At 43.9% G+C, this 26,329-nt stretch overlaps 1 protein-coding gene across 1 annotated transcript in view; it reads left to right on the plus strand.

Moving 5' to 3' along the window:
• The window catches only part of RAD21L1 (RAD21 cohesin complex component like 1), a 1,222,403-nt gene that overhangs the window by 776,661 nt on the left and 419,413 nt on the right, over positions 1–26,329 (plus strand). The window contains exon 9 of the mRNA XM_044089023.1: positions 7,053–7,143. Coding sequence (XP_043944958.1) covers positions 7,053–7,143 — 91 coding nt within the window. The remainder of the gene's footprint in view (positions 1–7,052; positions 7,144–26,329) is intronic.

The following is a 26,329-nucleotide window of genomic DNA, read 5'->3' on the forward strand; positions in this document are numbered from 1 at the left end:
AAAGCTATTTCTAAAGTTTCTTTGGCCAGATGGATCACTGTTTGTATTTCACATGCCTACAAAGCAAAAGGTTTATCTCCTCCTAGTATTGTTAAGGCTCACTCTACCAGGTCCATGGCGACCTCTGCTGCTTTTTGGTCTAGGGTGCCTTTGGACGATATTTGTGCAGCAGCGACCTGGGCCAATTCACATACCTTCATTTCCCATTACAAATTAGATCTGATTTAGAGGGGTAGAGCATCCTTTGGCTCTGCGGTGCTCAGGAATATCCTTCCGTAAGGGCCTCCCAGGATTGGAGTCGCTGGGGACTCTGACCCAAAGGTTGCAGATAAAATGAAGTTAACTTCTTCAGATAAAGAAGTTATGTACTCACCATAACGTTCCATCTGAGTAGTTATACTTCATTTTTCTGCAACATTCCCTTCCTCCGTCCCCCGGACTTTGTCCTGTCTTTTCAGGTTTGGTTCATTGGGCTGAGTTGCTTATGTTTTTAGTTGCAGCAAACTCGATCTGAGGGAAGATAGGAGATGGTAGGGCATTATGGGTAAGGGGAGGAGCTCAGAGCTTGGAGCAGATGCTAGAAAAAAAAGTTGCCAGCTCGGATCCGATACGGATCCGTATACCCACAGTTTGCAGAAAAATGAAGTATAACTACTCAGATGGCACATTATGGTGAGTACATAACTTCTTTTTTCATTTTACTCACCAGTGGAACTGCATTGGTCTACTTTTTTGTGTTTTCTTTTTTACAGGTTTTTAGTTCTTTTGTCTTTTTGCTTGCACCCTACTTTTTTGGTTGTTTTCCCTCCTGTTTCATATATCTAGTATCTTAATTTACTATTCCTCTTTTCCCAGGTCACGCTTATTATTGCCTTGTGCCAGGTATGATGACATTTCATAAATCCTAGATGTTTACATCTTTGCTCTTCCCCTCATCCCATGTATATCCTGAAGATAATTTTATCCACAGGTCATTTTTCTGTGAAAATCAGGCAGCTGTACTTCTTCAAATAAACTGGAAACCACCACCATTTTTTTCTCTATGAAGCAAGTTTGTTACACTCCACATACAAGACTTTGCCCTCTAGCACTTGCTAAATTAATACAACCAACCTCAAAACTTTACAGTCTTGGAGCAAGTAATAATAATTGTCATTGATTGCTGTTTCACTGAATGTTTTTCCTAAGTCCTGGGTTTTGCTGAAAAGTGCTTTAAGGATGTAAATGAAAAAAAATGATTCATAGTAACTATGAACAGAATTAAGAAAAATGCTAACAGCACACAACATTGATTTCTACAATAATTAAAAAAAACATTTTTGCAGGGGAAAAAGTATCCTACAACTCCACACCCCTACATTTCTGAATATCCTAACTCTGAGAGTCTGATATTGTGGGGATAATGGAATGTTCTTACCATCACTGTTCACTGTTAACACTGGTGGCTATTCAATGTGAAAGGGAATATATTACATGTTCTTCACTAATGCCATAGTGAAGATGACCACATTGATCAGAACCCATCTATCTCAGATGAAAACTCCCTCATTTCTATAAATGTATCCTTGCCCTTGTTGCCTCCCTCACTGCATTGGGCATTACTGTCAGTACTCTCTGCTGTCATCTTCTAAGGGAATCAGTTTATGTGCCCATCTACTGCATTCAAACTTTCACTGGGCAGTCTGTTTGCTTTATCATTCCTTGTATTCATCTCTTCACCTGTCCTTTAACTTTTCATTTGTCATGTCCTGCCTGGTAAACTGCTTTGCTCTGGTGCTTGTGTGCCATGTCATCTCTTTTACTGTCTTAGGCATTTGTATGTCCTTTGGCTGTGTCTCATTTACTTCTCTTTCTCTTTAACATTTCCATAATACTTTGATCTGATGTTGTCAATTTTCATTCTATCCTCAATTGCTGGGTTCAGATCCGATCCTCGGATCTGACTCAGCCGTCACTTTAGATCGTGACCACCAAAAAGAGCTCATCCTTCTTCCTTACCCACAATGCACCAACCCCTAACATACCTCAGGTCTCGTTTGCCACTTTTGTGATTAGACATGTTCACCTTTAGCTCTCGAGCAACTGATAAAACAATAATTTTTTTTCAATTTTCTAGTTGTTAGTAATAGTTTATTCTGCGCTTTCTATAAATCTTCCCTCTTCTTACACTTAGTGTAGTCCTGTTTTTACCATTGTTGTTAGTTGTTGTCCCTTTTTCCTGCCTTTCTCTGAGTCTATTGCTGGAGCTCAGCTCTCCAAGTCAAAATCTAAGAAGCCTTCCACTAAGTCTCCTAGACATTCAGGATCCTCGACTCCTTCATCCACAGAGCTGCCAAAGAAAAAACATAAATTGGATCTAAAGGCTAGCTCTACTATATCAGTGTCGAATCTGACAACTCGTTCTTTGGATCTGAGGCCCTTACCAAGAACGAGATACTCACCCATTATTGTTCCAGTACCTTCCAGAGTACCTTCTCCCTTTATGGAATGTCAGCACTCTAAGTCCCCATCCTTAGCTTCCTCTTGTTCTTCCAGAAGTCTGACTGAAGCTGACGTGGACAGAATTATGAGGATATTTCTCTTGGTGCAGATACAAATGGGTGTTCTCCCAGCTCCTACCCCTTTGAGCCAGGAAGCCATAGTTCATACTACTCCTCCTCTCTCAGCTTCTTCTCCAATCCCTCCATCTGTTTAAGAGCCCCTGGATCCGAGTATGCCAGGACCATCTGGATCAGATCAGAAGATATATATCTCTTATTAATACTAGCACTGGGGCCCTTCTGTAGAGACATTGTGCAATGTTTACTCCTACACATCTTCTTTCTCTTCCTTTACTATATTTCCTCAACCCCTTCTCTTAACTGCATTGTCTTACTCCTCACCCCTATATTATTATTTTTCTTTCTTCCATGCTTTGCAATATTATTTTTCTCTCTCACTTCTTTATCGTCTTTTCTTCTGTCTTCCAATACTGCTATGTAAACTATGCTGCTTTGTTTTGTGTTTGGAGCTTTTCTCCTCAGGTCTCCACTGAAAATGAGCCACCAGCCCAGTGGACTAACCCGGTTATCAAAAGACAAGTAAATAAATAAATTTGTATCTTCAGCTCCGAGGAAGTCTTTGAGTTCTCTTGCTCCAACGGTTTTTGAGGCGGATGACTGTTGGAGCTGTAGTGTCAGATCTGAGGTGTTAGAGTTGACGCCGAAGTTGTCAGAGCCATCTCTGCCCCTCGGAGCCTCGACACTAGACAGCTCGGCTCTAACATCCACCTTGGGTGGATTGCCCTTGGGGCAGATGGAACCAATGGGGCAGATGTGTGGCTTTTCAGCTCCATTGGCTGGTTTCTCCCTGGGGTGTTCTGCCTTTGAGGTGGTTGGAGTGAGTTTTCTCTGCTTCGGCAAGACAAAACGTCTCTCCCCACTTGGATCACAGATGTCTCTGCATCATGAGCCACATCAATCTACACCACAGGGACAGCCAGCTCAAAGTCTCCAGGCTATCCAGCAGAGTATTGCAATCTCTTCCAACACTTCACCGGAGCATCCCACCAAGGAAGTCCCTAGGAAGAGGAAGTGCAAGAAGAGGCACTTGGATTCCCCTCAGGAGTCCATCACCAAAGATACTGGTTTCAGTGAAGGGGAAGGGTCCCCAAGATAACCACCCGAAGACATCTCATTTAGAGGCATCCTTGAGATCCTTAAGCAGAGGGGTGATTGGTCCTCAGATAACCCTTCTCCAGAGGAATCTGTATTCCTGGAGGCATTTGGAGCTGGCCCATCTACCTCCTGGGTTACTCCACTAGCTGATGAGCTTATTGACTTGATTTCCAGACATGTGTGGAAGGAGTCGGACTCATTTGAGCCAGTCCCCAAAAGACCAGATCAGATTCTGGCTCCACCTGTAGGTAGGGAATTCTGGAGCAAAAGAGTGCCCGTAGATGCTGTGGCCATGGCAGTAGCCATCAAGAAGGAACTTGCTGAGCAGAGTTCTTCTGTCCATCCCCCTAACAGAGAGTCTAGGGCACTGGACAGATTTGGGAAGAGTGTGTATGCTTCACCGACCTTTCTCTCAGGTCATTGAATTACCTGGCACACTTTACAAGGTTGCAAAGGGATTTGATAAAGATACTATCAGACTGCCTTGTTGGGACCACTACTGCCAAGACCCAGACCGCTGTGGCCTCACAGGTGGCTACCCTATAATCTATTTCTAATTTGTCCATGAGGCTTATCTCTCATGCAGCTGAAGGTGCCTCAAGAGTGGTGGGTTTAGGCATTTCCATTAGGAGTCATGCCTGGATGTGCGTGTGTCATTTTGTGGAGCCTTTCAGGTCCTTGTTCATCAATGCACCATTTGACAGCAGTTCATTGTTTGGCCCTAAAGTTAAAGACACAGTATCCAGGTGTGAGAAAGAAAGAGCCTCTCTGCAGTGGGCATACATTTTTAGATTTCTCAGATCCTTTTCAAAAATCAATGAGGTGGTTGAAAAATGTGGTTCAGAAAGTCCAAGGGTCCTTTCCAATATTCAAGTGGAGATATTCCCCCAGGGGCAGAGGGGAGAACTCAAATTGATGATGACACCCACGTGGCAGAGGAGACCCACTGAACCAGGGGTCCAGAGATTCCTTCTCTGATAGACCCTACCAGCTTTCCTGAAAGGAAGCCCAATTGTTGCCCTCTGGAGGCAGTCAGGGGGTCAATTATCCCTGCACCAGAGAACCTGGCTAGACATCACAAAACATATGTGGGTGCAGAGGATTATTTCCAGAAGTTATATAATTCCCTTTTCCCATCCACCTCCATCTGTATACAAATTTATTGATGTTCCACCCAGTCAGAGAAAAATAGTAGCAATAGAAATACAAAAGCTGCTAGAAAGAAAGAGTCATCCAGGAGGCACCACCAGGCAAGATAGAATCTGGAACTTACTCAACATTCTTCTTGGTGCCAAAAAAAAAACAGGGGACTGGGGACCAATTTTGGATCTCAGTAACTTGAACATGTCAGTTAGACACACAAAGTTTCGGATAGTCACAGTTCAGTCCATTCTGCCCTTTTTTGGTAAGGATGACTGGATGTGCTTGATAGATCTTCAAGCTGGTATTTCTCATTTGAACCATGGTTTATTAAGTTAAAACGAGATGATTGCTTTTACCTTAGTCATAGATGCATGATCTTTGACAAGGATCTTAGGTACGTTATGACAACATTCTGTTTTAGTAATCCGTATGCCAATATCATTCCTGTACAACTAGTTTTCCTTTTATATATATATGTATATATATATATATATATATATATATATATATATATATATATATATATATATATCTATGGGATCCTGACACATGCTCGACTAGCATATGTCCGAATCACAAAACATCGAACACACATACATGAAAGCGCTTAACATCGACAAGCGCTTCCGTGTATGTGTGCCTGTTTCGTAGATTGGACTACAGTGCAGGTAAGGGAAAATTCCCTTTTCCCCACTGTAGTGCGATCTTGGAGTGAGAATAATAAAGTGGGGGGTGCAGGTGGGCGAAGCCCCCTGCAGAAACGTAAATTTTTTTTTTTTTTGAGCTACACATACATGGAAGCGCTTTCGTGTATGTATGTTTGATGTTTTGTGATTCGGACATATGCTAGTCGAGCATGTGTCCTAGACCCATATATATGTATATATATATATATATATATATATATATATATATATATATATATATATATGGGTCCCTATCTATTCGCCGACAATTCATTTCACTGACACTCATTTTGTCGACAGTTCATTTCGTCGACAGAAAGATGTGCCTCCTTCCCCAATGTTAGGTGGGGGGCTTCGCCACGGCCCGCCATTGTGGGGGGCTGTGCCCCCCCTAACTATATATATCAACTCCAGGGTTGCACAACATTGGGGAAGGGGGCACATCTTTCTGTCGACTAAATGAACTGTCGGCTAAAATGAGTGTCAGTGAAATGAATTGTCTAATAGATAGGGACCCATATATATATATATATATATATATATACATATACATATATATATATATATATATATATATATATATATATATATATATATACATATACATATATATATATATATATATATATGTGTGTGTGTGTGTGTGTGTGTGTAAGAGAGTGTGTTAATATCAAAACCTGTAAGCATGGCTAGGGTTGGGGTACCAGTATTTCTGAATGTCAATACAGAAATGAATTCCAATGCTACTTTTGTGACAGGAATGCAGAACTGAAGCTCATGAGCACTTTGCTCAGTTATGTGTGGTATATCTTCTTTTTTTTTTTTTTTTTTATTTGCTACACAGCTCAAAGTTGATGGACATCATACTGAGGAAACCATACCAGGTGCTGGACGAATCAGCTACAATTCTGTCAGAACCTCATAAAACATCTGTTGTTCTCCTCTTGAGAAACAGTACATTTTAAAATTTATGAGTTGCAAATGCCTCAGCAGGATGAGCAGTAGAAGTGTTGTGTCTGCTGGTGTGGACTGTGAATGCATACAGTGCAGGGCAAACCCTGAACTGGGAGATGTTCCTGTGTTTATTTGCTGTAATAATTCCTGTTGACAGGCCAGGAAACATGCAGTACTGAAATAGCTTCAGTGTATGACTTGAAATGTGGAAACATGGAAGTGAAGAAGCCCATGCTGGTACCAAAGCTGTGGTAGCTGACAGCCACTAACTATAAATGAGTGATGAGGTTAGAAGGAGATAAGTCTGAAGTTACTGTACAGGAGATTCCTGAGTGACTTAAAATGAGCTAATGGCAGAAGAAAAAAAAAACACATGGCAGAAAAGTTATATGCTGTGGAGATTATTTTTTTATCAAAATGTGTTTTGGGTTTGAAAATCTCATGTTTTCTCTGACATAAATACTAGAAGTGATGTCTTGATCTAGAGTTTCCATCTGATGTGATAGGCCCAAGCAGAGTATCTGGCCTCTACCATCCTAAGTATAGCTGTTACCAAAATTCAATAAACACATTGAAATAGATGCATAATTATTATTTTTGCGTGTGTTTGCAGATGTTCACCAGGTGCCTCACATTCAGAAGGTCTAATACCAGAAGAAGTATTGAAGATGTAGAAGAACCACGGAACGAACCTCAGATTTCTGGTAAGTACATGAAGGATTTTATCCTGTAAGAAGCTTTTTCAATACAAATTCCTTCACGTATTAGACCACTTTATTCACAAATTAATGTATCTTACTCAAAATTCAAAACTTCAGATAACTGTGACATGATTTTAGTTTCAGTATTTTTTTTCTTAATGAGTGGGAAATTAGATGTCCACTCTTTCTGTATTTTATGGACTGTATACCAGTGTATCTGATGTCAATTTTGATTTATTCCTTAACAACTGGGTTCGGATCCAACTCAGACATTTTTCACAGCTCTTGGCCACTAGTACTCTCAAGCTCCTCCCTTACCCATAATTCTCTATCCCCTAACATACCTTAGATCTTATTTGCCGCTTTTGCATTTGGACATGGTCATTTTGAGCTATCGAGAGTTGGTGAAGTTAGTCAGCTAAGTGAAATTTTTAGTTGCTTATCTGCATTTTTTTATCTATCTATATATATATATATATATATATATATATATATATATATATATATACACACACACACACACACACACACACACACACACACGTTTATATCCTCCCTACCTACACAAATTTAATGTATTTATTTCTTAATACCATTGTTGGTATTTATTTCTCTCCCCTTCCTGTTCATACCATCATTGGTAGCTTTTCCCCTTCCCTTTTATACCATTGTTGGTAGCCTCTTTTAAAAAAATTCTTTTTCTATCTTTCTTCTTGTAATTAGAATTACAGTACAAAATGACAAAATAGCTTTCAGGCTTTAAAAAAATGTAAGTAGTGTGAGCATAAACTTCCCTTGTCTGATTAGCACAATTTGTGCATTTATTGCTTAGGCCCTGATCATTTAAAAATTGACTGTGACATCTACAAGTCATTTAATCCTCGCGCAATTGTAGATCACAAAAACAAGTTAATTCTAAAAGGTTTACTTCCCCCAGGGCATAACCCCCTGAAAAGGATAAGAACGAGTGTAGGAAAAAGCTGTCTGATCCGTCTGGGTCTTCTACTCCATTCTGATATCCGACAATGAAGCCAGCTCAAAAACTCTCTAAAAAGTCGGGTCCGAAGTCTAAATCTTCTGATCAGTCGATATTGGATGTCTGATCTGCTTCCTCTGATCCAATAGCATTGGATTTGAAGCACTTACCCCAAACAAGGCATGCATTTTTTTTGGATCCTGTACCTTACAGAGTGCCATCCCCATTGTTGGAGAAATGTTGCCATTCCAGGTCCCCGTCAATAGCCTCATTCTTATTCTTCCATTAGCCTGACAGAAGTTGATGTGGATAGGATGATGAGAAAATTCCTCTTTGCACAGATTTAGATAGGAGTTCTACAGGCTGCTACCCCTTCAAGTCAGGGCGCCTTCTCGAGGACTACACCACGCATCTCATCCCTTCTCCAATCCAAGTAGTGGTTTTGGACCTCTCGGATCTGAGCCTTCTGGGACAGTCTGTGTAAGATCTGAAGATTATGGTATCTTCAGCTCTGATACATTCTTTGAGTGCACCGGTTCCGAGTGAGTTGGAGCCAGACGACTCTCAGAGCCAAAGCGCTGTTGTCAGGTCCAAAGTGTTAGAACTGACTATGAATTTGGACAGCTTGGCTCCAACTTCTGCCTTTGGTGGACTACCTTTGGGTCAGAGGGAGCCAATGGTCTGGAAGTATATCTTCTTGGCTCCATCGGCCTCCTTCTCCCTGGAGGGCTCTGCCTTTGAGGTGATAGAGAGAGTGTTGTCTGCTTCTGGAGGATAGACACTTCCATCCCCCTCAGATCTCCCTTCTGGATCACATACACCTATGTGCCTTGAGCCTCTTCATTCTTCTCCACCCAGACAGCCAGCCCAAAGTCACCAGGCTACCCAGCAGGGTATTTTTATTTATTCTGATACTTCTCCAGAATATCCCACCGAAGAAGTCCCTAGGAAGAGAAAGTGCAAGAGGAACCACTTAGACTCACTTCATGAGTCGGTCACTGAAGATACCGATTTTGATGAGGGGGAAGGGTCCCCAAGATCACCACCTTATGATATCTCCTTTTGAGACATTCTAGAGACCCTCAAACAAAGTGGTGGTTGGTCTGCTGATAGCTCTTCCCAAGAGGAATCGGTATTCCTGGAAGCCTTTGAGTCTGGCCCATTTACTTCTTGGATGACTCTTCCAGCCAATGAGCTCATTGATTTGATCTCTAGGTGGGTGTGGAAGGAGCCTGATACTGTTCAGCTGATCCCTGAGAGACCAGACAGGATTCTGGCACCACCAAAAGGAAGAGAGTTTTGGAACAAGGAAGTGCTAGTGGATGTCATGGTCATGGCACTGGCCACGAAGAAAGAACTTGCGAAACAGAGTTCATCTGTCCACCCCCCTCCCCCAACAGAGAGTCTAGGGCATTGGACAGGTTTAAGAAGTGTATATATTCTTCATCAACCTTTGTAGTTAGGTTGCTGAATTATCTAGCACATTTCACCAGGTTGCAGAGCGACTTGATTAAGGAACTCTCCAAATCCCTGTCTGGGACCAGTACTTCCGAGGCACAGAGCTCTGTTGCCTCACAGTTGGCTACCCTACAGTTGATCATGAATTCATCCATGAGGCTCATTTCACATGCAGCTAAAGATACCTCAAGGGCAGCCGGTTCAGGCATTTCTATTAGGAGGCATGCCTGGATGTACTTGTGTGATTTTGCGGAGCCCTTTAAGTCCTTGTTTGTCAACACACCTTTTGACAGCAGTTCATTGTTTGGCCTAAGACCTTCTGTAGGACTCAATGAGGTAGTTGAAAGATGTTTTCAGAATGTCCCAGGATCCTTTCCAAGATCCATGTGTAGATAGTTCCCTCAGTGGCAGGGGAGGCCCACAAAATCAGGGGATGTTATGTTGTCCCTATCTTGCCCTCATTCTTGCTTGTTGGGTTCGGAGCTGATACTCGTCTCTGAATCGGCTGCATTCTAAAGCTCGAGAGCTACCACTGGCTCAAGGCTAGACCCTATCCCAACATGCCAGATCTCATTTGTCACATGAAGCTTCAGGATTGCTTTGCGACTGGCTCAGGCTAAGTTGTATTTTTTTCTCCTTATTTTTATGAAGAATCTTGATATTTCTTAGTTGTAATTATCCCTTGTAGTTAGGAGTTTCTAACTGATAGTGTGCTTCGTATCTATCACCCTATTTTTGCTGTTTGTTGTTGAGGCCGTCGTTTCCCACTCTCAGGCCTACTAACCCCCCTTTCATTAGTCCCTACGAATCTGTTTTAGTTAGAGGATTCATTTTTTCTTTTTCTTTTCAGTCCGTTTTAGTTAGAGAGCTTTTCTCCTCTTTTTTACTTCCCTTTTTTCCAGAGGAACTCACTGTTTAAGTTAGAGGCATCTCCCCAGTCAGAGGAGCTGTTGTTTAACTTAGAAACTCTCCTCCTTCCATCCCTCCCGTTTTCTTTTCCTTAAAAAAAAAAAAAAAAAAAAACTTGCCTTCTCGGTCTGTTTTTGGTCCGTTTTTTCTTTCCCTGTTACAGTTATTGATAATTGTGTAGTTACTCTGTTGTATGTCAGACATGTCTAAGGTGTCATCAAAAGAATCCAAGCCTTCTGGATTAAAAAAAGTGATTCCTGCACACAGAAGATGTCATTGACCAATGGTCATACTAGTTGCATGTACTGCCTAGCAGACGTTAACCTGCAAGACTCTTGTTCCATTTGTCATGGTTTTAGCTCTAGGGTCCTACAGGAGCAGAAAAATAAGCTGATTCTGAGAGGGTTATGTAAAGGGCCTTTTGAGGCATCTGTTGAAGGGGATCAGGCTGGCAAATCAGATGGGCCCTCCAAGAAAGCATCTTCGTCGGCTCTGAGCCCGGAACCTTCGAAGGCACAAGACAAACAAACAAGTTCTTCGGATCCGAAGGCAGTTGGGTCTGACAAGACACAATCTCCTTCGGTTCCTCCAGTGTCTTTGGAACCGACCAGGAGCCATAACAGAAACCAGTCTCCCTCCTTGGAGCTGGTTCATTCTGTACCGCAGTCTCCGCTGTTCCAGTCTGTGACAGGTAGTCTCCAATCGTCCACCCATTCCTCTCGATCATCCAGGAGCCTTTCGGATTATGATGTGGAGAGGGTGGTGAAGATGTTACTTAGGACTCCAGCCTTGGCAAAACTTTTATCAAGCCCAGCCCATATGGATGTGGAGCCGACTGCCCAACCTACTTTGTCGTCGATTCCTCCTTCAGCTCACTTGAGTTCGAAGCCAGAGTGCATGGAAGTCATTGCGGTGGAACCGTCGGATCCGAAAACCACTGGTGTCTCGGTTCCAACATCTCCTCCGATCTTGTCGATACCACCTTCTATTGAGGGGTCTGGGGGCAGACACTCCCTTGTCGGCTCCGGGTGGAGAAGCGAGATCAGACCCTTGTTGGATCCTACTCTCCCACTCGGGGCTTCAGTGCAGGTGAGTTTGGTGCCCATATCAGCCTCAGAGCCATCGCCCATGGTGCAGGGGACATCTCCAGGCTCTTCGGAGCTGGAGACTCTCACGGGCCAGGATCATGGTCCCTTTGAGGTGATGAGGAGTGTGCTGTCCTTCCAGACCACTCCACCCTTAGCTTCAGCTGCTCCGTCCCCTTCGGGGCCGGTGTCTACCTCCACACTACCCCTCCATTCAAAGCATAGGGAACCAATGCCCCAGGATGCCTCCTCAGGCAACCCCACCTCTTCTGAAACCTCCCCAGAGTACCCCTCTAAAGAGGTCCCTTGGAAGAGGACTTGTAAGACGAAGCATTTAGACTCCCCCGAGTCTCTCACATCTGACATGGATTTGGAGGACTCAGAAGGGTCCCCACGGTCCCCCTCGAAGGATGTCTTATTTTCAGACATCCTGGAAATCCTCAAGCAGAGGGGTGGCTGGAAATCCCTTTCACCTTCTGAAGATGAGTCCGTGTACCTTGAGGCTTTTGGCTCCCGACCCTCCACCTCTTGGGTGTCTCCTCCTTTCGACCAGCTGCTGGGGGGGGGGGGGTCAGTCAAAAGGTGTGAAGCTCTCCAGAATCTATGGAACCGGTTCCGAGGAGGCCCAATAAATTTATCACAGTGCCAGAGGATAAGCTTTTCCTGACTAAGGGTGTACCAGTTGATTCTATGGTGGAATTAGCAGAAACTTCTTCTTCTGTCCATCCACCGAACAAGGAGTCCCGTATGATGGACAGATATGGGAAGCATGTGTTTTCATCAGCAGCCATTACCCTTAGTTCACTGAATTATTTTTCCCATTTAACTCATTTCCAGAGGGATCTCCTCAAAGAGCTGTGAGATGCTCTTCAGGATCCTACAGCTGCGGGAGCTTCAGACAAGACTGCTTCCCAGCTTCCGACCTTGTCTTCTATAATCAACTCCTTCATGTGACTCATCTCTTACACAGCCGATGGAACGAGCAGGGCAGCAGGCACAAGAATTGCCTTGCAGAGACATTGCTGGATGCGCCTTTGCGAGTTCGCGGAACCCTTCAAGTCCTCCTTTACCAATGCCCCATTTGATGGCTCGTCATTGTTCGGGCCCAAGGTAAAAGAGACTCTTACCAGGTGCGAGCAAGATGGCAAAACTCTCTCTGCCATGGGAGTATGTTTCTCAGCGCCTACTAGACTAGCAGAGGGCATCCACAGAATCAGGGCGACAGAGATACGTTCTCTGGTAGGCCCTTCAAGCGCTCCTGAAAGGAGGCCCGCCTGTCCACCTCTGGAGGCAGTCAGGGGCAGATTGTCACTGTACCCAGAAGCCTGGCAAAGTATCACAAAAGACACATGGGTACAGTCGATAATATCCAGGGGATACGGCATTCCTTTCTCCATGCCACCTCTTCCCAGAAAACAAAAATCAATCCCAGATGTGCCACCCAATCTACGGGCTCAAGCAAACCTAAAAGTTCAAAGGTTGCTAGAAAAACAAACCATCCAAGAAGTCCCTGCAGACCAAATCAGATCCAGAACTTATTCAAGGTTCTTTTTAGTTCCAAAGAAAACAGGGGACTGGAGACTCATTTTGAATCTCAGCAGACTAAACAAGTCTATCAAGAAAACAAAGTTCCATATAGTGAAACTGCAGTCCATTCTTCCCTTTCTGGGAAAGGACAGTTGGATGTGCTCTATCGATCTCCAGGATGCGTAGTACCACATCAAGACGGACAGGTGATCCAGGAGATATCTACACTTCCAGCTGGGAGCCAGTCATTGCCAGTTCAGATCTCTGCCCTTTGGTCTCACTACAGCCCCCAGAATGTTCACCAAATGCATGGCAACAGTTACGGCTCACCTGAGGCATCTAGGATTTCGGGTGTTTCCATATCTAGATGACTGGCTCCTTACCTCCACCACCGAGCATCGACTAATCATTGCAAGGGACACCACAATTCGTCTCTGTTCAGAGTTAGGCATCACTATAAACTGTGAAAAATCTTTCTTGTTGCCCTGTCAACATATTACATTTACAGGAGCAGATGTAAATACAACAGACATGATAGAAAAATTGCCTCAGGAGAGAGTGTCAGCCATATGACATCAGGTGCCAATCTTGATCAGAAGAAAGAAGATTCAAGCAAGATTTGTCCAAGTGCCAAGCTGGATGGTGGCAGCAATAACACTAGTTCCCTTGGCACACTTCCATATGAGGATATTGCAGTGGCTTCTATTTGCTCAGTGGTCCATGCAGAATCTACCCATGTCACAAGAGATTCTCATCATGGAGGCCTGCAAAAAGGATTTACAGTTGTGGCTTCAGTCTGCGCATGTAACCATAGGCAGGCCGTTCATCCTTCCCCAACTGGTAGCCACAGTGACCACGGATGCTTCCCTGATGGGGGGGCATTATCTGGGACAGACTGTTCAAGGAACTTGGCAGCAACATGAGTACCACTTGCACATTAACGTCCTGGAGATAAGAACAGTGCTTCTGGCATTGCAAGTACTTCATGGCTCTCTACCGATGGGGAGATTGCCATTCAAACAGACAACATGTCCGTAGTGTGGTACATCAGCAAGCAAGGTGGAACCAGATCTTACCCCATGTGTCGAGAGGCTCTAAGAGTATGGCAGTGGGTGGTGTCTTCTCGATGTTTTCTGACTGCAACGCGCATTCTGGGGAAATCCAGTGTGATAGCGGACAAGCTAAGCAGGGCAATTCTGACGCCATACAAGTGGTCCCTGAAGCAGGAAATTGCGAATCAAATTTTTCGGAAGTGGGGCCAGCCTTGCTGCGACCTTTTTGCCACGTCCATCAATACCAAATGCAGCAGCTATTTTGCCCTGGTCCCCTAACTGGAACAGTTACCCAGGGATGCACTTGTTCATGATTGGCCCCCGGGACTTCTTTATACTTTTCCCCCATTTCCTCTAATACTCAAAGTTCTTCAGAAAGCAAAATCACTGGGTTGCAAGTTAATCCTACTTGCGCCTTACTGGCCTCGTCAGATTTGGTTCCCCTTCCTATGGCCCCATCTCCAGGAGGAGCCTTGGATCCTAGACCTAGTTCCAGATCTCTTGGTGCATCAGTCAGGAACGCTCCACCCTTCTGTTCAGACCCTCAAGCTGACAGCTTGGTTTCTCCACTTCCTGTCTTAGCCAGGCTTCCTGACATTTCCCCAGCAGTACAACACATTTTGATCTCTTCTCACAAATCTACAACAAGAAAGATTTATGCCAGCAAATGGAAGATGTTCTCTTATTTGGCAGCCAAAAATCATATTGACCCTTTTACTGCACCCATTTCAAAGATCTTGGAATTCCTAACTGAGACTTTTAACCAATTGGCAGCTGCAGCCACCACTTGAGTTCAGCTGGCTGCTATTTCCAATCATAATGTTGTGTCCCACAGGTTATGCAAAGCTTTCCTGAAAAGTACTATCCTCTTGAGGCCCCCAATAAGAGAACCACCTCCTCCTTGGGATCTAAACTTAGTTCTAGCCTCCTTGAGTCTCCCACCTTTCAAACTGGCTGCTACTTGTTCTCTGAAGTTCTTGACTTGGAAAACAATCTTCTTGACTACCATTACCTTAGCTAGGAGGGTATCAGAATTACAAGCTCTCTCCATACGTCCCCCTTATTTAATTTTTCACAAAGACAGAGTTTCTCTCAGAAGCAGTCCCTCCTTTGTACCAAAAGTTTACTCTGAGTCAAATTTAAATCAATCAATAGAACTCCCCATTTTCTTCCCTAATCACGGCAACAAGGCAGAATATAAACTCCACCAACTGGATGTGCATCGGCAGTTACGTTTCTACTTGCACAGGACAAAAGAATTCAGAAAATCAGACCAAATTGTTTATATCATTTTCAGAAAACAGAAAGGGTACATGTGCCTTCTGTGGAAGGTTGGGCGCCAGGGTGGCAACTCAACACTGTAAAACTCCACTGCTAATCATGAGTGGACAGGTGATCCGCTGTGACGACCCCTAACCGGGAAAAGCCGAAAGAAGAAGAAGAAAGTGTACTTCACTCTCAAAAGTAACCTTATTGAAATGGCTTACAGACACCATCACTTATGTTTGTAGCTCACAGCACAAACAACTACCAGGAAAAATTCATAGGCATTCTACTAGAGCATTATCTACCTCTATGGCATTTCAGGCCAGATTGCCTTTGGACTCAATTTATGCGGCAGCTACTTGGGTTATTCCTCATACCTTCATCACTCATTACAAGGTAGATGTGGCCTCCCAGAACAGGGCATCCTTAGATTCCACTGTTCTGAAGAGTTTATTCTCTTGAGCCACCCGAGAAAGAAGTTGCTGGGGATGCTGTAGCAACAAGCAAGAATGAAGGCGAGATAGGGACAACATAACATAAAGAAGTTATGTACTCACCATAACATTCCATGTTTGTTGTCCATGATCTCGCCTTCTTTCTTGCATCCCTCCCCCTTCCCCCTTCCTGGAGGATTGAGAGGAATTATCTGGTATTTGGCTATATGTGATATGATTCCCTTCCTGCCTCATGAATTGAGTAGACTTAGGGTCTATCAATGTTGTCTTGCTGGTACTGATAGGTATATATATGTGTGTGTGTGTGTGTGTGTGTGTGTGTGTGTGTGTGTGTGTGTGTGTGTGTGTGTGTATATATATATATATATATATATATATATATATTGTTTTTTTTTTTGTGTGTGTGTCTATATATATATATATATATATATATATATATATATATATATATACACATATACATATACATATATATATATATATATATATATATATATAATGTTTAGTCTAGTGTTATGGGTTATCACAAATGAGATCTGGGTAACTCTCACTAGGCATGTTGGGATAGGGTCTAGCCTCAAGCCAGTGGCAGCTCTCGAGCTTTAGAATGTGGCCATGTCGGAGCCGAGTATTGGCTCCAAATCCAACAAGCAAGAAAGAAGGCGAGATCATGGACAACAAACATGGAACATTATGAGTACATAACTTCTTTTTCAGAGATTCTTTTTCTGACAGGCCCTGTCAGAGCTCCCGAAAGGAAGCCCAATTCTCTACCTGCGGATTCAGTTGGGGGTCGTCTATCCTGGCTAGACATTACAAAAGATACTTGGGTGCAGATGATTATTTCCAGGGATTATATCATTCTCTACTTCTGTCCCCCTCCCTTAACAATAAACAAAATTCCTGATGTTCCACCCTTTGATAGGAAAGCAGCAGCTCTAGAAATAAAAAAGCTGCTAGAAAAGAGGCATCCAAAAAGTCCCCCTGACCAGATAGAATCCGAAACTTACTCAAGATTCTTTTTAGTGCCAAAAAAAACTAGAACTGGAGATCAAGTTTGGATCTCAGCAATTTGAACAAATCAGTTCAGTATACAGAGTCCCAGATGGTCACGGTTCAATCCATTTTGCCTTTCTTGCACAAGAGCGACTGGATATGCTCAGTAGATGTTCAGGATGCTTACTATCAAATAAAAATGAACAGGTGTTCCCCAAGATACCAATGCTTCCAGTTGGACTCCATTTATTACCAGTTCCATTTATTACCAGTTCAGAGCTCTGCCCTTTGGTCTCACCACAGCCCACAGGATGTTCACCAAAATGCATGGCAGTAGTAGCAGCTCACTTGAGACTACGGTGATTCTGGGTGTTTCCATATTTGGACAACTGTCTCATAACCCATATCACCAGACATCATCTGGTAAAAACTCGAGATTATGTACTCCAGATTTGCTCTCATCTAGAGATTACTATCAATCATGACAAATCTCATCTAGAACCAACTCAGATGCTAGAATTCATAGGCATTTTTTTCAATACAGTATCAGTAAAAGCTTCCCTTCATTTACCAAGAGTTCATATTATTCAATTTCAAGTAAAAAAAAAAATTCAGAATTCTTCTGTATCAGCTCAATTGATTCTGCAAGCTTTGGGGTCAATGTCAGCTGCAATAGTTCTGGTACTATTAGCAAGATATCATATGGAAATTCTTCAGTGGACCCTAGCAACTCAGTGGTATATTCTATACCAACCTGTGTCCACCCAGATCAGAATAGCTCAGGCATGCAAAAATTACCTATTGTGGTGGATGCATTCATATCAGGTATTACAGGGCCATCCCTTTATTCACCCCCAACCAAAAGCCATAGTAACCACAAACACTTCCCAGATGGGGGGACTCTTCTTGGGAAAGATAGTCCAAGGCACATGGTCCTCCGAAGAGGCCAACATGCATTTCAGTTTCCTGGAAATGAGAGCAGTTCTCCTACCATTGCAGACCTTTCAACACTCTCTCCCTTCAACACTCTCTCCCTTCTGGAACTATTGCGATTCAGATGGACAATATGCCAGTGGTGGTATGGTACATCAACAAACAAGGAGGGACCAGATTTTATCCCCTTGTGTCAAGAAGCTGTGAGAGTGTGACAATGGGCAATCTCATCCAATTGATTTCTGATAGCAACACACATTCTGGGGAAATCCAACGTAATAGCAGACAAGTTGAGCATGTCCATTTTGTTACCTCATGAGTGGACTTTCAACATGAGAGTTGAGGAAAGGATATTCCTTCAGTGGGACCAACCTTGCTGTGACTTCTTTGCATCTCCCCTCAACAAGTTCAGCAGGTTCTTTGCCCTGATCTCCCCATCGGGGTAATAACCGAGAGACTCAGTCCTCCACAATTGTCCCCCCATCTCCTCTATGCATATCCCCTAACCCCCTTAATCCCCAAGTATCTCCAGAAATCATCTAGATTGAAGAGCAAACTCATCCTCGTTGCCCCGTTTTGGTCTTGTCAGATTTGGTTCCCCTTTCTTTTACCTCTTGTGCTTCACCCACAATGGATTCTGGATCCAATTCCAGACCTACTGTCTCACCCAACAGACATAATGCACCCAGACATTTCGGGCCTAAAGCTGACTGCATGATTTATGTACTGCCATTGAAAGCCAAACAACCTAGAATCTCCTCCCCTGTCTGTCATATACTTTTATTTTCCTATAAAGCTTCCACTTGAAAGGTTTACAGAAGTAAATGGAAAAGATTTGTTTTTTGGGCACAGCAAAAAGACGACCCTTTCTTAGCACAAATACATAATGTTCTTGAGTTCCTGACTTCATTCTTTAATTAAGGGATTAGTTCATCAACTCTTAAAGTACAAGTAACTGCCATTTCAAATTTTAATATATGAATTAACAATTCTACCTTAGCTTCCTCAGAACTTTGTAATGCCTTCTTCTGGGACCCTCGTTTAAAAATCCTAGTCCACCATAGGATTTGAATTTAGTATTACAAGGTTTGACTCAGGTGGTTCAGTGGTTAGCATTGTCGCCTCACATGAAGAGGTTCTCCCGTTCAATTCTCGGCTGGAGTGCCTTCTGTGTGGAGTCTGCATGTCCTCCCCGTGGTCAAGTGACATTTAAAGACATGCAGGCAGGTGCGTGTGTGAATGGGTGTGCCTTCTTTGAAGGTTGGGCGTCGGGCTGGCAACTCGGCACCGTAAAAATCCACTGCCAATCATTAGTAGGCCGGAGTTCCACTATGGCGACCCCTAACTGGGAAAAGCCAAAAGACTTTATTACAAGGTTTGACTCAGTCTCCCTTTGAACCAGCAGCGAAATGTGAACTAACATTTTAATCTGGAAAACTACCTTCTTGGTGGCTGTAACCTCTGCTCAATGACTTTCTGAACTTTAAGTCTTGTCTTCTAAGCCTCCTTATTTAATATTCCATAGAGACAGAGTAGCATTATAAACTGATCCTTCCTTTCTTCCTAAGGTGATGTCAGAATCCAACATCAGTCAGTCCATGATTATTCCAGTTTTCTTTCTAAATTTCACAAATAAAAGTGAATACATGTTACATTTGATGGACGTTCACAGACAGTTACATTTCTATTTACAGAGAACAAAGAATTTCAGAAAAACATATAAATTGTTTGTTTCTTTGCAGAACTGAAATTAGGCAAGCCATTTGCAAAAGTAACTTTAGCCATATAGCTGACTGAGTGGATTTCTTTTGTGTATAACAAATTTGGCTTGCCTTTACCAAAACCTTTGAGAGCTCATTCAACTAGATCCATGGCAACATCATCAGTATTTTTATCGAGGTCTTCTATGGGTGATATCTGTGCGGCTGCAACTTTATTATCCACTACAAACTAGATCTGGCCTCAAGAGGAAGAGCAGACTTTGGCTCAACAGTGTTCAGGAATATCCTTCTTTAGAGTCCTCCCAGAATTCAAGTAGCTGGGGACTCTGTCCCACTTGTTGAGGAATGAATGAAAATTGACAACATTAGATAAAGAAGTTATGTACTCACCATAACGTTCCATCTGTGTTGTCCATTTTCAGTCTTCATCTCCCCTCCCTCCATCTCCCTACCTTTTGTTTTTCTGACTTCTGGAAGAACAAAACGATAATAAGGGAACCAATGATATGAAGTTGTTCAATCTCGCCTTCATTCCTACTGATGGGTTCGGAGCCGATCCTCGGCTCCGAGTTGGCCAATTTGCAAAGGCTGAGGTCTAAACCCTATCCCACAGTGCACCTCTACCTTCCCCAGATCTAGTTTGCCGCTGCAACAGATCATGCATTCTCTACAGCTCAGGCTGTTTTATTTATCAGATAAGTGTGTTTTTTGTAGTTTTTGGACAGTTTTTCTGGAAAGAAAAGAACTTGTGTATTCAAATAAGGTTAGGCTATCCTTCTTTAGGTTTTTGTGCTAGTTTATTGTGCTAGTTTTGAGGAAAGTTGACAGAACTTGTGTTTTCTTTTCTGGCAATTAGGCCGTGTTGGTGCCTTGTTAGTTTTCTCCCTATCCCGTTTAGCCGAAGTTAGGCTTTCTTTAGTTTTTTTTTTATAAATCTGTAGCCTGTTAGGCTTAGTTTCATTTGCAACAGCTAGTCTGTATAGCCGAGTGGCTTTCTTGAGTTATTATACCTATAGCCAGTCAGGCTTATTTTCCTTTGCCAGGCCTTCTTGAATTGGTTGAGATATTATTGCATTTTCATTGGTTTTGCTGCAAGGTTTCATATTGCATAATATCTGAAAAAGCTAAATCAGGGTTTAAAAAGTGCCCTAAATGCGACCAGAAGATGTCTGTCACAGATGGCCATACCACCTGTGTTTACTGTTTGGGAGAGGTACATCTCCAGGAAGTTTATTCCATTTGCCATGGGTTCAGTGCCAGAGTTTTGGCTGAGAGGAAGAGGAAACTGGTTAAGCATGGACTTATCTAGTCTGCCTTCCAGTCCGACTTGGATACTGCTTCTCCAGGGAAACCAAAACCATCATCTTCAAAACCATCTGCTTCATCTGCTGCAAGTTTGGATCCGAAGGGCTCTTTGGTTCCGAAGATTTCGAAAAAGGTGCCTGCCTCGGTTCCACAGCCCTTGGAGCCATCGGTACAGGTACTTGGTTGGAGCCGGTCCCCAGTTTTGGAACCGGTCTCTCCGACTTTAAGATCTCTCTATTCTGGGCTCACCGGCTCCTTCTTTAGCTTCCTCTCGAGCTTCCAGACTGTCAGATTCAGATGTGGATCGTGTGGTACGGAGACTGTTACAGGATCCAGTGCTAGCTAAAATTCTGTTGGCTTCGACTCAGGCAGTTTCGGAACCGACAACATCATCTCCTTTAATTTCTGCTCCTCCTCCAACTCGAATTGAGACAACACAGCCAGAGGGAGCCGTTCAGTCTTTTGTGGAACCGTCGGTACCAACATTCACCTTGGACCTGTCGGCCCCAACAACCCTGATGTCTTCTGCTCCAGTGGTGGACTCTGGGAGCCAACACTTTCCTGTCGGCTCCGGGGAGGGGAGTCGAACCGATGTGTCTGTTATGACTCTTCCCCTTGGGGCCTCGGCACGGATGAGCTTGACTCCCACCTCTGGCTCGTAGCCGGTGGTTTTGGTGAGGGAGGAGTCATCTGTGTCTTTGGACCTGGGTGTTTCCTCGCACTGGAGCCATGATGCCTTCAATGCCATGAGGAGGGCTTTGTCCCCCCAGACAGTCACAACCTCTGAAATGGCCACCTCCTCCCAAAAAGCTCTGGAATCTTCTCCATCACTGCAGACCCACCATAAGCGTAGGGACCCGGAGCCTCAGGAAGCCCGATTGGGGGTACTCTGCTCTTCCAAGACCTCCCCAGAAGTTCCCACTGAGGAGGTTCCTCGGAAGAGGTTATGTAAGAGGAGACATTTAGATTCCCTGCGGGAATCCATCACATCTGACACTGATTTGGAGGAATTGGAAGTTCCCCAAAGTTCCCCTCTGAGGATATCTCCTTTGCAGATTTCCTAGAGATCCTTAAGCAGAGCAGTGACTGGCAGCCCCTTAACCCTACTGAGGATGAATCGGTGCTCCTGAAGGCTTTTAGGTCTCGACCCTCCACCTCTTGGGTTTCTCCACCCTTTAATGAGTTGATGGACTTTTTATCTCGAAAGGCATAGGAGTCACCAGATATTATGGAGCCCATTCCTAGGAAGCCCAACAAATACATCTCAGCTCCTCATGATAAAACCTTTTTATCCAAACCAATACCTGTTGATGCCATGGTGGTTGTGGCAGCCACTAAGAAAGAGATGTCAGAGACCTCTACGTTGTCCATCCTCCTAATAGGGAATCTAGGATTATGGACAGATACGGCAAGTGCATGTTCAGTTCTACGACCTTTGCTCTTCGGTCCTTGAACTATCTAACCCACTTCACAAGGCTTCAAAGAGATCTCCTGAAAGAGCTAGGAGATACTCTCCAGGGTGCAGTAGGTGATACAGAGGCGGACAAAGTGACATCTCAGCTTGCTACCCTCAGTTCTATCGTTAATTTTTCCATGTGCCTCATATCATACGCAGCTGATGGGACGAGCAGGGCAGCGGGTACAGGAATAGCTCTTCGGAAGACATTCCTGGATGCGCTTATGTTCTTTTGCGGAACCTTTCAAGTCGTCCTTTGTGAATGCCCCATTTGATGGTTCTTCCCTTTTCAGACCAAAAGTTAAAGTAGACCCTCACCAGATGTGACCAAGACTGAAAGTCTCTATCTGCCGTAGGATTCCGGTTTTCCACCCCTACTAGACCTTACCCTAAAGGTCAACAGGGAGGAAAAATATGGCTCCTCAAAGCCCAAGGAGCCTTTTCGAACTCAAGAGGTGAAGCCTCCTCTGGAGGCAGAGGAGGGGGCAATGATGGAAGATGACACCCACGCGGCAGAGGGGGTCCGCAGAACCAAGGCAACAGGTATCAGTTCCTTGGGAAGCCCTACCAGCGCTCCTGAAAGGAGGCCCGACTATCCTGCTCTGGAGGCAGTCGGGGGACATTTATCTTTGTACCTAGGTGCCTGGCTCAAAATTTCAAAAGACAAATGGGTACAAAATGTCATATCCAGAGGCTATTTCATCCCCTTTCATACCCACCCCAAACCAACAAATGGAATCCCAGATGTTCCACCCAGTCTACGGGATGTTGCAACAGTAGAGGTTCAAAACCTATTAGAAAAAAAGAGTCATTCAGCCAGTCCCGACAGACCAGCAAGGATCCGGAACTTACTCAAGATTCTTTTAGTGTCAAAGAAAACAGGGGACTGGAGACCAATTTTGGACCTCAGCAGACTCAACAAGTATGTAGAAAAGACAAAGTTCCAGATGGTCACGCTTCAGTCTATACTCCTGTTCCTAGGGATAGACAATTAGATATGCTCAATAGATCTTCAGGATGCATACTACCATATCAAAATGGCCAGGCCATCCATGGATCACATGCGCTTCAGCCAAGTCACTTCCAGTTTTGGGCCCTGCCCTTCGGTCTCACTACAGCTCCAAGAGTGTTCACCAAATGTATGGCAGTGGTCACGGCTCACTTGAGACATCAAGGAATCTGGGTGTTTCTATATTTGGACGACTGGCTTCTCACCGCACCCACCAGGCATTAGCTTATTTGGGCAACTGACACTGCCTTAGATCTCTGTTTTCAACTGGGCATCACGATAAAGTCAGAAAAGTCTGCTTTATTGCCGTCGCAGCATACAGTGTTTATAGGAGCAGACATAGACACAGTCAACATGTCTTTAAAACTTACTTCAGATAGAGTGCTTACCCTATGACATCAAATTGTAGATCTCCTTTCAAAACACAAAGAACCAGCATCGCATATTCTCAAGTTGCTGAGCACCATGGCAGCAGCTGTCATTACAATACCCCTGGTGAGATCTCACATGCGAATTCTTCAGTAGCTGCTATTCACACAGTGGACCTTTCAGGACTTACCAATGAATCACCCAGTTCTGATAACCAACTCTTGCAAGGACGATCCTTGGTGGTGCCTAACATCCAAATCGGTGACCATGGGACGTCCCTTTGTCCTTCCGGTTCCAGTTGCAACGGTGACCACAGACGCCTCCCTGATCGGGTGGGGGGAGCATTATCAGGGATGGACAGCCTAAGGTACATGGCAGGTACAGGAGGCTCAATTGCACATAAACATCCTAGAGATGAGAGCGGTTCTCTTAGCACTGCAGTTCTTTCAAGACTCCCTTCCTCTGGACACAATTGCAATCCAGTCAGACAACATGTCCGTTGTCTGGTATATAAACAAACAAGGTGGAACCAGATCTTATCCCCTATGTCGAGAGGCTCTCAAGGTATGGAAATGGGCAGAGTCCACCCAACGCTTTCTGATAGCAACGCACATCCTGGGAATATCCAACGTGATAGTGGACAAACTCAGCAGAGCAATTTCTGTTGCCTCACGAGTGGTCCCTCAAGAACGAAGTAACGGAAATGATTTTCCACAGATGGGGCCAGCCTTGCAACTCTTTTGCCTCTTTGCAACTCCCACAAACACCAAATGCAGCAACTACTTTTCCCTGATCCCTCAACAGGGACAATCCCCGAGTGATGCGCTCGTACAGGATTGGCATTCGGGACTCCTTTATGCCTTCCCTCCCTTTCCCCTGATTCCCAAAGTTTTGCAGAAAGACAGTTTTCTGGGCAGGACACTTATCTTAATAGCCCCAGATTGGCCTCATCAAATCTGGTTCCCTTTTCTGAAGCCTCATCTAGTAGAAGAACCTTGGATCCTAGACCCAGTGCCGGATCTTCTGACCCACTCGTCAGGAGCTCTTCACCCTTCTCTTTAGTCCATCAAACTGACAGCTTGGCTGCTCCAATTCCCAGATTAGCCAGGTTCCTAAATTTATCAAAGGAAGCTCAACATATTCTGTCCTCACATAAGACTTCAACCAGGAAACTATACCTCAGTAAGTGGAAGAGGTTTTCAATCTGGGCTCAGCAGACCCTTTTCTAGCCTCCATATCAGATATCTTAGAGTTTCTGACCAAACTGTTCAATGAAGGAGCTGCAGCAGCAACCATCCGGGTACAACTGGCTGCTATATCTACTTTAAATATAGGTGAATCAGGAAATGGTATTATGTCCCACCTTTTTGAAGGGTACGATGCATCTAAAACCACCAATTAGATCACCTACCGCTCCATGGAATCTGAATTTAGTCCTATCCAAGATTATTCTCTCGCCCTTTGAACCTGCTTCTTCCTGTGAGCTGAAATATCTTTCTTGGAAGACCATTTTCTTGGTGGCCATTACATCTGCACGCAGAATTTCAGAGTTGCAAACCCTTTCAGTTAAGCACCCATATTTGATATTCCACAAAGATAGGGTTTCCCTCAGGACGAACCCTTCGTTCTTACCAGAAATTTATTCAGAATACACCCTTAATCAGGCAATTGAATTACCCGTTTTCTTTCCCAATCACACTAATCAATTGGAATATATGCTTCACAAACTTGACGTCCATAGACAACTTTGTTTCTATTTAGACAGGACAAAAGACCATAGAAGAGCTGATCAGTTGTTCGTCTCCTTCTCAGATTCCAAGAAAGGTGCAGTGGTATCTAAATCTACCTTATCTAAATGGCTTTCTGATTGTGTATCCTTTATATACCATGAGGCAGACGTTTCTTTAGAGAACAAAGTCAAGGCTCATTCAACCAGAGCTGTTTCTACTTCCATAGCCTTTTTGGCCAGACTACCTATTGATTCTATTTGTGCAGCTGCCACATGGTCAAGGCCACATACCTTCATAACTCACTACAAAGTAGACAAGGCCTCTAGGGACAGGGCTTCATTTGGTTCTGCTGTCCTTGGACAGGTACTCCTGTGAGCCACCCAAGATTGTGGTGCTGGGGACGCTACCCATCAGCAGGAATGAAGGCGAGATTGAACAACTTCACATAAAGAAGTTATGTACTTACCATAATGTTCCATGTGAGTTGTTCTTCTCGCCTTCGTTCTGACGTCCCCCCCCCACCTACCCCCATCCTATGTCTGGAAGTTTGAGAGAGGCTGTACGTTGGTTTTGGTTCTTCTGACAAGTTTCCTCTCACTAGTTGTCTTTAGGAATTCCTTCAAAATCTGATTTAAATTTACCACTAGTTGGCAGCAAACAAGATCTGGGGAAGGTAGAGGTTCATTGTGGGATAGGGTTTCAGCCTCGAGCTGTTAGAGACCTCGAACTTTGCAAATTGGCTGACTTGGAGCTGAGGATCGGCTCCGAACCCATCAGTAGGAATAAAGGAGAGAAGAATAACTCACATGGAACGTTATGGTAAGTACATAACTTCTTTTTTCTGCCTTTGACCTCCAGGTATTGGTTTCTCATCTTAGTGTTGTTTCTAATTTTAAGTGAAGTTATAAGGCCAGCAAACAAGATCTGAGGTATGGTAAGGAA

Source organism: Protopterus annectens, chromosome 12.part0, assembly GCF_019279795.1.
Source record: "Protopterus annectens isolate FY-2018-M chromosome 12.part0, PAN1.0, whole genome shotgun sequence".
NCBI classification, from domain to species: Eukaryota; Metazoa; Chordata; order Ceratodontiformes; family Protopteridae; genus Protopterus; species Protopterus annectens.